At 57.3% G+C, this 11,442-nt stretch overlaps 1 protein-coding gene across 1 annotated transcript; it reads left to right on the forward strand.

Annotated features, from left to right (window-relative positions):
- The first annotated feature begins 1,676 nt into the window (after positions 1 to 1,676).
- On the forward strand, positions 1,677 to 10,698 carry Cdc34 (cell division cycle 34, ubiqiutin conjugating enzyme). Its single transcript, XM_070008633.1, has 5 exons — positions 1,677 to 2,083; positions 5,974 to 6,060; positions 6,342 to 6,439; positions 6,805 to 6,939; positions 10,113 to 10,698. The coding sequence occupies exons 1-5, from the start codon at positions 1,907 to 1,909 to the stop codon at positions 10,324 to 10,326; spliced, it is 711 nt and encodes a 236-aa protein (XP_069864734.1). The 5' UTR covers positions 1,677 to 1,906; the 3' UTR covers positions 10,327 to 10,698.
- The last annotated feature ends 744 nt before the right edge of the window (positions 10,699 to 11,442 follow it).

Raw genomic sequence — 11,442 nt, forward strand, 5'->3', positions numbered from 1 at the left:
GATCTTGGGCTATGATTAATTCTAATTATTGTTTATGGACAAGCTCCCTCGTGCCAATTGTATGACATCTCAGCATGGACAGCCCTGTCGTGGAGAATGAAGGTCAGAGAACACTCAGAAGCCCCCCCCTTTTTTTTGGTCGGTCATGGGGCTTGAACTCGGGGCCAGGGCACTGTCCCTGAGCTTTTCTGCTCAAGGCTAGCACTCTATCACGTTGAGCCACAGCACCACTTCTGGTTTTCTGGTGCTTAAGCGTCTCATGGACTTTCCTGCCTGGCGCTGAACCGTGATCCTCAGATCTCAGTCTCCTGAGTAGCTAGGATTATGGACCTGAGCCACCAACACCCAGTAATTCAGAACCCTCTTGAAGATCACATTACTGCCAGATCCCCAGGGCACTGGGAAGAAGGGCCTGAGAGAGGAAGCCAGAGCCATTCAAGGACAGACAAGGTGTGATCTGAGCAGCACAGGAAATAGGGATCTTCCCTGGATCCCACTGTCCACCTTTGGCATTTTCCTCTGGCTAGACAGGTTTACCTCCGGTCCTCAGCTGAGACACCAGTATCACGTGGCCAGTAGCTGGATGCTGGCACACTTGTGAGAGAGAGACTCACCCTCCACCCCAACCTGAGATGTTGATGAAGCTGTTTGTGTCTGGGATTGATGCAGCCACCCACCATTACAGGTCACAGATCCCTTATCCACCCTCCTGGAGAGTTTGCCTAAGCTGCCATTACCACCCCCAACACTCATGACCAAGTGTCCAGGCAAGAAATGAGTAGGTGTGTGGACCAGGACATAGCAGGCCCAAGCTCAGGCAGGGTGAAGCCCAGGGGCAGGGTTCAGCAGAAATCTTAACTAGCCCAGGCCTTTGCTTGTCTGCTTTCTCTTCCCCTGGACGCTTCTTCTTGCATTCTGGTCTGCTTCTGCAGGATTCTGGCTGGTCAAAGAGCAGCCTGAGATGACAGGAGGAGTTCTCCTACAGTCACAAGGTTCGGGTCTCAATGGGGGTCGCGGGCGGGGAGAGGGGAGTAGGGAGGGCAGTCGGTGGGATGAATGCTGAATGGCAGAGGTGAACCGGTTTCTCCTCCAGTTGCCCGGCCCCTTCCCCACCTGTCAGACACACCCCTGAGGAAACTGGGGGAAGCCGGTCCTCGCCACGCCCCCACCCGCCCCAGATCTCTTAGGGCCCAGAGGGACCGGCCCTGAGGGGGCATCTCCCACGCCTTACAATTCACAGAGGACCCGGGGCCCAGCGGCCCCGAGGCCCAGCCCCTACCCCGGCGCCACCCGAACCGGAGCCCCGCCCCCCTCCCCGCCCACGGCCCCACCCCCTACGGGGACGTCACAAAAAAAGGCCCACAAAGCCCAGGCGAGCCGGTGGGATCACGCAGCCTTAGCTCTGCCCGCCTCCCCGCGCACAGGCGACGGCAGAGCTCGTGCAGGCGGAGGTGGCGGCAGCCTCCGGGGAGCCGGAAGCGCGAGGCGCCTGCGCGGCGCGGCGGGGCGGGGAGGAGACTCCGCTTCCCGACGTGCCCCGCGGGCGGGCGCGCAGGCGCGATCCGGACCCGGTGGTGGCGCGCGGGCGCATTCGAAGGCTAGGTGGTGGCGCGCAGGCGCACTCAGGACCCGGCGGCGGCGGCGCGCAGGCGTATTTGGGGTGGGTTGCGGGGGCCGGACCGAGGAGAGCGCCGGGCGGGCGGCGGCAGCGCCAGAGCGAGTGGAGCCACCGGGGGCCCCGAGCGGCGGCGGCGGCGGTGGCGGTGGCGGCGGTGGCGGTGGCGGCGGCGTAGAGGAAGAAGGCGGCGGCTCTCCCGCGGCCAGCGAGCAGCCCGGCCCGTCACGCGAACTCGCGGCGGCTCCGCGGCCCGGTGCGACGCCAGCCCCGGGCCCGTCCACCGCCGCCATGGCCCGGCCGCTGGTGCCCAGCTCGCAGAAGGCGCTGCTTCTGGAACTCAAGGGGTTGCAGGAGGAGCCGGTGGAGGGCTTCCGAGTGACGCTGGTGGATGAGGGAGACCTGTACAACTGGGAGGTGGCCATCTTCGGGCCCCCCAACACCTACTACGAGGGCGGCTATTTCAAGGTGAGTTGGGCCGCGCTGGCGGCGGCTCAGTTTCCCCTTTGTGTCGTGATCACCCTCCCGGCCCTCTGCCCGAGTCCTCCGCGGCCTCCCCCAGGGGTCTCTGGTGGGCCCCCAGTTCTCTCAAAGCAGCTCCAGATTCCCCCATCCGTCTCCGGGAGAGAGGGGGGCGGGACCCTCCCCGTTTGGCTCCGAAATGGGGCGCTTGTTGAATTAACTCTTGGGAAGGCGCTGTCTATGGCAGCTTCTCTTCCCCCCCCCCCAGCCCCCGCCCCATCCCCCAAGGCAAAGAGCCCCACCCCGATCTAGCGAGCACTGCTCTTGGGGAGAGTGGCCCCATGGGAAAGGAGGGGTAGTCGGGGTGAACTGGCTCCACCACTTGCTCGGGTTCCAGCAGAAGCCCGGATGGGGCCTTGGCAGCCGGACCTGCTTGGAAAGTAGCCACCCTTGCCCATAGCAGCTGGCCAGGCCTCTGAGCCTCACCCTGGCTTTATGTAACCTGTTTCCTCGGATCGCCACGCCCACCCCTGTCCCAGGAGCCACAGTCCAGGACCCTGCCAAAGTCCTGGACCCTTGAGTGCTTACTGCAGAAGCTCAGGGCTCCTGTGTCACTTTTGACCAGCCTTTCTCAGGTTCCACTTAATACAGGCAGCTTCTTGGGTCGCCTTTCTTGCCAGTTTCCTCTGCCCTCTGGTGGTTTAAAGCCAACTGCTTGCCAGATTGTTAGAAGCAGGAAGCCTAGGGTGGTTCCTGGACTTGGCTGTGTTTTTGTCTGGTGTGACCGAAAACCAAGACCCCACATTGGGGGAAATTTTCTTAACTCACCATCTCAGCCCAGCGGCGTCCTTGAACTCCTCCTCTGTCAGGGTCTTAGGATCTTAGAAGAGCAAAATAAGGATCTAATAATGCCTTAGAGGTAGGGGTAGATGGGAGCAGGAAGTCACTGCCCTTGACTTCCTGGAAGCTAGGACTCACTGCCCTTGATGGGACCCAGGCAGATAGATAACCTGTCTGCTTTGCACTTGGAGCAGATGTTTTGTTTTCCGGTGATGGTTACTGGGGGTTTAAATTCAGGTCTTAGGTACTGTCCCTTAGCTTTTTTTCCCTGGCATTCTACCACTTGAGCCAGTTTTGCTTTCAGCTTTTTCAAAGGCGGTTAATTGGAGATAAAAGTCTAACAGACTTTTTCCTTTCTGGGCTAGTTCTGAATCACGATCCTCAGTTCTCTGCCTCCAGAATAGCTAGGATTACAGGTGTGAGCCACCTGTGTCCCGCTGGAGCAGATATTTTAAGCCACCTGCTCAGTAGCAGGGAGAGTAGTTGTGTCCTCCAGTGGGGTGTGTTCCTCGTCAGTAGAGGTTCCAGTTATAAGATAGACATGAGCAGGCTGTGGACAACCTTGCCTCCCTACACTGGGACAGAATCTGAGCTGAGAAACTTCTGAGGTTGCCAGATGGTATGAGCAGTAACACCCCCTCCAGTTCCTTTTGTGTATGTTTGGGAGTAGGTGGCTGTAAGGATGAGGGCTCTGCTCATAGCATGGCTAGCTGCATTCCACCTTGAGGCCAGCCCAGAACTCCAGACAAAAAGCCTCAATCTGGCTGCTGCCCACTTGCAAAGGATTGTGGGTAGAGCCTTTAGGCTGGCATTTGGGAGATTATCTATACTTCTAGAAACAGCTGCTGTGGGGCCCTATTGGGTACAGATCACATCATGAGGTAGCATGGCACCCTCCTGTCTTCAGTGTGGGGTGTAGGGTGTGGGGGACCCTCTTGCCAAGTGAGTGTGGACACATGTGAGTTGTGGGTGCCCCAGCCACCATGTTCCCTAAGTACTTGCTGCAGTGCTTCTTCTCATCCAACCTCACCCACTTCCCTGTTAGGAGCCATAGCAGGTCCTTGAGGCAGAGGACAGGCCCCTGGTAGTGCCCAATACTAAGAAAGGGAGAGAAAGCTTTCTCAGGCTCACTAGCCTTGTGTGACTAAGATGATTTTCTTCTCTGAACCTCAGCTTGCTCAGCCATGCGAGGCAACTCTGAGCTGGATGTTGATGGCTCATACCTGTCATCCTAACTGCTCAGGAGGCTGAAATCTGAGCATCATGGTTCTAAGCCAGCCGGACAGGAAAGTCCTTGAGACTCTTATCTCCAATTAAGCACCACAAAAGAAGTCGAGCTGTGTCTCAAGTGGTAGAGTGTTAGCCTTCAGCACAAAAGCTTGGGGACAGCACCCAGGCCCTAGGTGTTCAAGCTTTAGGACACATGCACAGGCAGATGCGCACGTGTGTGTGCGCGCACACACACACATGAACACAAACACTTCTGGGTCTTTTTGTTGTTATTTTGTTTTTTTGGTGTTAGTACTGGGGTGTGAACTGAGTCTTGTTTGGCTTTTCCATGATGGCTGGAGCTCTTCCCTTGAGCTCCATTCTGTCATTTTGCTGCTTAATTGGATATAATCTGCCTGGGCTAGCTTTGAGCCACAATACTCAGATCTCAGCTTCTTGTATAGCTAGGATTTAGGGGTGTGAGGCTAATGATGCCCAGCTGTGTCTTGAGTTTTTTTTGGGGGGGGTCCGGTCGTGGGCCTGAACTCTGAGCCTAGGCGCTGTCCCTCAGCTCTTCAGCTCAAGGCTAGTGCTCTACCACTTGAGCCACAGCGCCACCTCCGGCTTTTTTCTTTTTGCTTATGTGGTGCTGAGGAATGGAACCCAGGGCCTCATGCATGCAAGGCAAGCGCTCTACCGCTGAACCACCTTCCCAGCCCCATGAGATGTTTAGAATAAGTACAGCCAGGCACTAGTGGCTCCAATGGCACACACTTATCATTCCAGTTACCCAGTAAATAGTTGAATTGTGATCTAGACTCAAAAAAAAGCAAGACCCTGTACTCATAGGTAGGTGGGGGAAGTATAACTCAGTCGTAGAAGGGCTGTCCACCAAGTTTGAGGCCCTGAGAGACCAAACCCCAGTACTGCCAACAACAACAAAACAGGTGTAATGGGACTTGGTACAGAGAGGGTATTGCCCTTGCTTGTTGTTCCCAGGGATCCAGGCTTAGGAGCCAAGCCCTAAGCTTGGGGGAACCATTGGGCAGGTTCTCAGGCCCAAATTCCTGGATTACTGTGGCCACAGAGTTCTCCCCTCTTGGGCCTCACTCTCCATGAGAAACCCCACTCCCTGTGCCTTCCCTGCCCAGAGATGGTGAGACCAGGCTTCCACTCTTTCTCTGAAAACATCCCAGGATCCTGGCAAGCAGCAGCTTCCTTGTTTACCTGCTGAGAGCTGGGAGGCAGTGGGTGGTGCCAACCTTGGCCTCAGGCTGAGCAGCTGGCGCCCAGGCAGGTGACTCACATCCGCCCCTTGTGGCCGCCCTTGGTCTGGACAGCTGACCTGGGATGATTCCCTGCTGGCTCATCTCCCCCCTTGGTCAGTCAGCTCCTAGCCAGGTGGACACTCCGCTGAGCTTAAACACCAGGTCCTAGGATAGATTCCCTTAGGGGAATCTACAGTACCCTCCTTGCTCCTACCAAACTCCTTTCACAGATAGCTTTGCTGGCTGGTGCCTGAGGCCTGGGCTGCCTGGGACCTGAAGGTACCCTGGTGGCAGGTACCCATCTTCTAGCCCCACCCCCCACCCTGTGGCTAGACCAAGCCTGGCTCCTCCACGTAGACTTTGAGGGGGCAGTGATCAGCTCTGGTGATTTCCAGGCAGCCTTTTAGGCACTTGATTGCGGGCCTCCTACATGCCTTGACCCAGATGGAGAGGCCCTTAGTTCTCACAGGCAGCCACCCAGCACGCTAGAGCCCAGACAATGCTGGGCCTCTGTTACCCTATCTGTGACGTGTGGGGCTCCACAGGAGGACAAACAAGCCCACTTTCTACCACACACAGGCTCGTCTGAAGTTTCCCATTGACTACCCATACTCTCCACCTGCCTTCCGGTTCCTGACCAAGATGTGGCACCCGAACATCTATGAGGTGAGCCCCACCCCCATCTCATGTGCCTCGCTCACTCCTGCCTCCCCATCCTCCTCCTTGCCAGTGCCTGCCTGCCTGCCTGCCTGCCAGCTTTGCCCTCCTCCAGACACATGCCTGACCCACATGCTTCCTGACATACCTGCCTTGCACGTGCCTCACCGCCCCCCTGTACTTCCCTTCCCACTTCCCTCGCACACCTCCCTGCAGCCTTGCACTCTTGTTAAACCCTGGTGTTGGGAGCCCCAGAGCTGCGTCTGACCTGTGCACCCTCCTCCTCACAGACAGGGGATGTGTGTATCTCCATCCTCCACCCCCCAGTCGACGACCCCCAGAGTGGGGAGCTGCCCTCCGAGAGGTGGAACCCCACACAGAATGTCAGGTGAGGCTGGGCTCCCGCATGCGAGTGTGTGTGTTGCCTGTGTGCACCATGGTGCTGGCTCACCCCAGCCGCCAGCCATGCTTCCTGAACCCCTGGCTGGCCCCACATGTAGAATGAGCTTTCTTCCTCCCCCAAGTTGTGGTAGGCTCCCCATACAACACACTCCTGAGCCCATGCCAGCCGGACCCAAGGAGACCACCGCAACTCCTCCCTGCTCCGCCCCCACTGCCCCGCAGCACTCCCGAGGTGTGAGGCATCAGATGGGTCCTCCTGCCAGATTGGGGCACCGGCCTGGGTGTCCGAGGTTGCCTGTGCCTCTGTCAGCTCTCCCTATGGCCTTGCCCTCTGACCTGCTGCTCCCCCAGGACCATCCTCTTGAGTGTGATCTCGCTGCTTAATGAGCCCAACACCTTCTCGCCGGCCAATGTGGACGCCTCAGTGATGTACAGGAAGTGGAAAGAGAGCAAAGGGAAGGACCGGGAATACACGGACATCATCCGGTGAGCGCGTGCTTCTGGGGCTTCCGGAGTAGGGCTGCCCGCTCCCGCAGTCCCCAGCCCTGCGCTGCTGGTGGGACACAAGGACCTGTCTGCTGGCCCTTAGGAAGACCCTTCTCCCCCCAGGTCAGGAGGGGCCCTGGAGTCCTCACCCCCACCATCCAGGTGGCCACCCAGTGTCTACCATGTTGCCACAGCTTCTCTCACAGCCACAGGCCCTGACTCACGTGGTCATCCCTCTACCCACCTCAGGATGGTGGCCTGTGTCATGCTCGCTCTGTGCTGGCCTGTGTCATGCTTGCTCCGTGCTTGTGGATCCACGCCAGACTCTGCACTTTCTTCCCCTTCTCGGTCTTGTCGCTCAGCTTTGTCTTCACATGTGACCTCAGTCACACACTAGGCAATGATTTAGTACTTTTCTGCCTAACCATCACTAGTTGCAACTTTGAAACTTGGAATGATTTTCAGAAGAGGAATGACTGGTGGCGGGTGTGTGCTTGAGCCGCCCTCCCGCTGTGGAGCAGCACGTAGTCTTGGGGCTCTACAGACCCTCTTGTCCTTGTCACCCTGCCCCATTGCTTCCAGTCTCCCTGCCAGGAGCCAGCAAGTGGCACCCACGAAGTAGGGTGTGTGGGACGGCACCCTGCCCTCCTCTGCCCTCCTTGTTCTGTCTTGCTGCCATCTCTAGCTGCTCTGTCTCCATCAGCCATCATCACATTTCAGTGGGGGTTACTGTTTTCAGTGAGGGTTTTGGTATGTGGTGCTGGGTTTGGAATCAAGGCCTAGCACATCCTAGGTAAGATCTCACCACTGAGCATACCCCAGTGCTACTGGCTTGATTTTGTTGTTGTTGTTCATTTGTTTTTATTTTTTTCATGTTTTTATTTTATTTTTATTCCCAGATACTTTTTTATTTTTTTATTTTTTTTGGGTCCGGTCGTGGGGCCTGAACTCTGGGCCTGGGCGCTGTCCCTCAGCTCTTCAGCTCAAGGCTAGCGCTCTAGCACTGGAGCCACAGCGCCACTTCTGGCTTTTTTTTTTTTCCTGCTTATGTGGTGCTGAGGAATCAAACCAAGGCCTCAAGCATGCAAGGCAAGCGCTCTACCACTGAGCCACCTTCGCAGCCTCAGATACTTTCTTTTTACCTTTCAAACAGCACTTCACACCTTATGTTCCATTCCTTATTGTACCCAAGAGGAAGGGAGGCTCTTCTACACCAGCACTGACCTGAAAATGTGCACAGGGGCTTTGTTGTTCCCATGCTGGCAGCAGCCCAAGTGTAGTTGGCAAGGGAAGCGTGCACAAACTCCTGGCCCGGACCAGCCCATGTGACCCACTGTCGTGGGAAGTCAGGCCAAGCATGTCAGCAGATGGGATGAGGGGGCTGAGTGAGGTCACTGTGTGCGGGTCAGAGCTCCTCACGTACCACAGACATTGGTGGCTCACAGTCTGGGAGTGGCACTGCTGTACGAGAAAGCAGGTCCTGCACGTACAAATAGAGGTGAGGAAATTTCACTCCTAATCCCTGTGCCTGGCAATCAAGACTTTGGAATCTTCCCAGACTTCTCAAAATGTATACATGGTGCTTGCCTCACATTTGTGAGGCCCTACCACCCAAGTGAATAACAATTTATGTATACGTTTCTCCTCAGAAATGGCTACCTGCAATTTTCCTAGTTGTTGCCAGGACTGATGCATGATCTTAGGCGCTGGGGACTGCCCTAGTTATTTTGCTCAAAATTGGCACTCTACCACTTGAGCCATACCATTTTCCTGGTTAATTAGAGAAAAGACTCTAGTATTTGCCTGGGCTAGCTTCAAACCACAGACAGATCTCAGCCTCTTGAGTAGCTAGGGTTATAGGCCAAACCACCAGCACCTGGCATAAACAGAGTATTTTTAAGCTTGAAATACATGGACACCTGTGCTCCACATGCCCTTGCCTACACACAGGGCCCCAGGGCCACACATGTGTATGCATGCAGCAGCTCCAGCCTTCCCACCATCGGGCAGCGTGACTTGGCACCTGGTGTTCTGGGCAGCCATCCCTGGCTGGGCGTCACTGCTGGCAAGCAGGGCTGTGGGTGCAGGGGGCTTCAGAATGGCTAGATGGACGCCACCTGCACTGGTCACCCTGAATGCCCTGCAGTCACTTGCCACTGTGGTACTTGCTCTTGCTCTTGGTCCATGGTCCAGGACAGTTTCCCAGCGGGTCCCTGGCCCGCATGGCTGGCCATTGGCCCAGTTCTTACCAGCTTGCATCTCCCTATCTCCCCACAGTGCCCCCCATCCCCCTCCCAGCAGAAATAAACAGCTGACTATTTTTACCTTAGAGCTCCCTGGGAGCCACTCACATGTCCCCACGTGGCGGGCTGCAGCATGCATGCCTCTGCCCTGCTCAGGCCAGGAGATGGCGCCTGCGGAGCCATGACTAGGTTTGCTTCAAGCTGCTGAGCAGCTCATGGGGTAGAGGCTTGGGAAAGCCAGGGTTGCTGGAGCGTGCCTGTCCTGCTACAGCCATGTGTAGGGCTAAGGAGGGAGCCCCCTCCCCTGGGGGGGGATGAGATCTCCCCCTAAGGTGTCATCACAGGTGCCCTCAAGTGTGGGTCTCCCACTGTTTTCTGTAGGAAGCTTCTGGGCAAAGGCCGGGATCCCTGGGCTCCTCCCATGTTCTGCTGCCTGGCCTCCCAGGTGGGGCTGCTCCTGTTCATAGGCCCTCACCTAGATGTCCTGGCGCTGGGCCAGGCCCATCCACCCTCCCAGCCTTGCTTTTGGCTTTGGTGGTTCTGAGGTGGGGGTCTCACTGTGGTAGCCTCTGTCCTCGTGTGGCATGTCCTGTATTGTGGGCTGAGCGCGTGGGTAGAGTGGCATTAGGCCAAGCCCCTGGCTGCCTTAACTCCTGTCTGCTCTGCTTCCCACCAAGTCTGGATGGGAGTCTGGACAGGGCTGGTGCCTCGAATCTTCACAGCAGGCGGCCATAGCCATGGCCCGCTGCCCAGTCTCCTGCCATTCTAGTGGCTCTGGGGCTGAGTTCACAAAGCCAGCTCCTGCCGTGCCTGTCCTTAGACCCAGCCGCCTAGCTCCTTCTTGCGCAGGGAAGAGCAGGCTGTGCTTAGCACATTTGTGGCTGCACTGTCACTGCCTGCCTGGCGCCCTCACCTGCCCTGTCCCCGCAGGAAGCAGGTCCTGGGGACCAAGGTGGATGCAGAGCGCGACGGGGTGAAGGTGCCCACCACGCTGGCCGAGTACTGCGTGAAGACCAAGGCACCAGCCCCCGACGAGGGCTCCGATCTGTTCTATGACGACTACTACGAGGATGGCGAGGTGGAGGAGGAGGCCGACAGCTGCTTCGGGGATGACGAGGATGACTCCAGCAACGAGGAGTCCTGACGCCGTGGCCCCCGCCCAAATAAACTTACAAAATTTTACCTCACTAGGACGGACCCGTGTGGCTCTCAGACCACAGACTACCTCACGGGGGCGTGGGGGCGCGTCCCCTCCCCGGGTGGTGGCCGTTAGGTTTTCTCCTCCCTCCCGTGTCTGTTCCTGGGTTTTCCTCGGCGTCTGAGAAGAGCAGTGCCCGCCGCCCTCACTCGGGCACCCAGGCCAAGGACGGGGCGGGCGGGCCCAGCCTGGATCCAGAGACTCTGCCCAGCCCAGGAGTGGACAGATCACCCGTGGCCACCTCTTCTCTGCTTTGGTTTGTTTGAAATTAAATAAAACTGCTTTATGAGGAGGCAGACAAGGTCTCCTTGGGGTGGAGAGGTGGTCTCCACACTGCTGACCCGCTCGAAGCCTCGATGGCAGGCTCTTGCGGGGTTTGGGGTCTGAGCAAGGAATCCTGGTGAAGCCAGCCCAGAAGGCAGGTCCCTGCCCCCTGCCTCTCACGTGTGGCCCAGGTCCAATGGCTTGGGGTTGTCAGCAAGCTCCTGGTGGAAGCTTCCGACCTCTAGCCATGGCGGAAGGAAGCGGCTCACTTTGCTTCTTAATCAGCTTGTGCCATGTAAGGGCTGAAGACAGTCTTGAGGTTCCGAGGGCTGGAAAGGATCCTCAGAGAGGTGGCTGCTGCGGCTGCCTGCAGTCCTTCAGCCCTCAGCCTGTGTCTACCCTGGCTGCTCTCAGGAAGCTCCAGGCCTCTTTTTTTGAGTATATGCTAATAGTACAAAAGAGTTTTGTGATAAATGTATACATGTGTGTATTGTACTTGGATCAAATTCATCCCTGTTCCTCCCCACCCCCGCGTCACTCAGGCCTTCCATAACACACCATTAGGACAGACGGGGACTCTCATCGAGAATTGAGCTCAGCCTCAGCTTCCTTGACCGTGGAGGCCTCATGTAGCTGATGGCCAGGGCCATGAGCATGGTTTGGCCAGTTAGTGTGGCAAAGGACTGGCTGCATGGCTGGAGTCTGGGTGGGGGACATGACAAACCTGAGGGCCCTCCAAATGGCCAGGCCCCTGACCACACAATACCACAGGGCTGGTTTTGCAGTTTGGTCACTGCA

The sequence above is a fragment of the Dipodomys merriami genome, unplaced genomic scaffold (genome assembly GCF_024711535.1).
Source record: "Dipodomys merriami isolate MVZ:Mamm:240054 unplaced genomic scaffold, mDipMer1.0.p SCAF_70, whole genome shotgun sequence".
Taxonomy (NCBI): Eukaryota; Metazoa; Chordata; class Mammalia; order Rodentia; family Heteromyidae; genus Dipodomys; species Dipodomys merriami.

Bases quoted from the DNA above. Each gene is read 5' to 3' on its own strand.
- Cdc34 (XM_070008633.1), top strand. From the start codon at position 1,907: ATGGCCCGGCCGCTGGTGCCCAGCTCGCAGAAGGCGCTGCTTCTGGAA. The intron at 2,084-5,973 runs GTGAGTTGGGCC...TACCACACACAG, and splicing joins ACGAGGGCGGCTATTTCAAG to GCTCGTCTGAAGTTTCCCAT. The intron at 6,940-10,112 runs GTGAGCGCGTGC...CTGTCCCCGCAG, and splicing joins GAATACACGGACATCATCCG to GAAGCAGGTCCTGGGGACCA.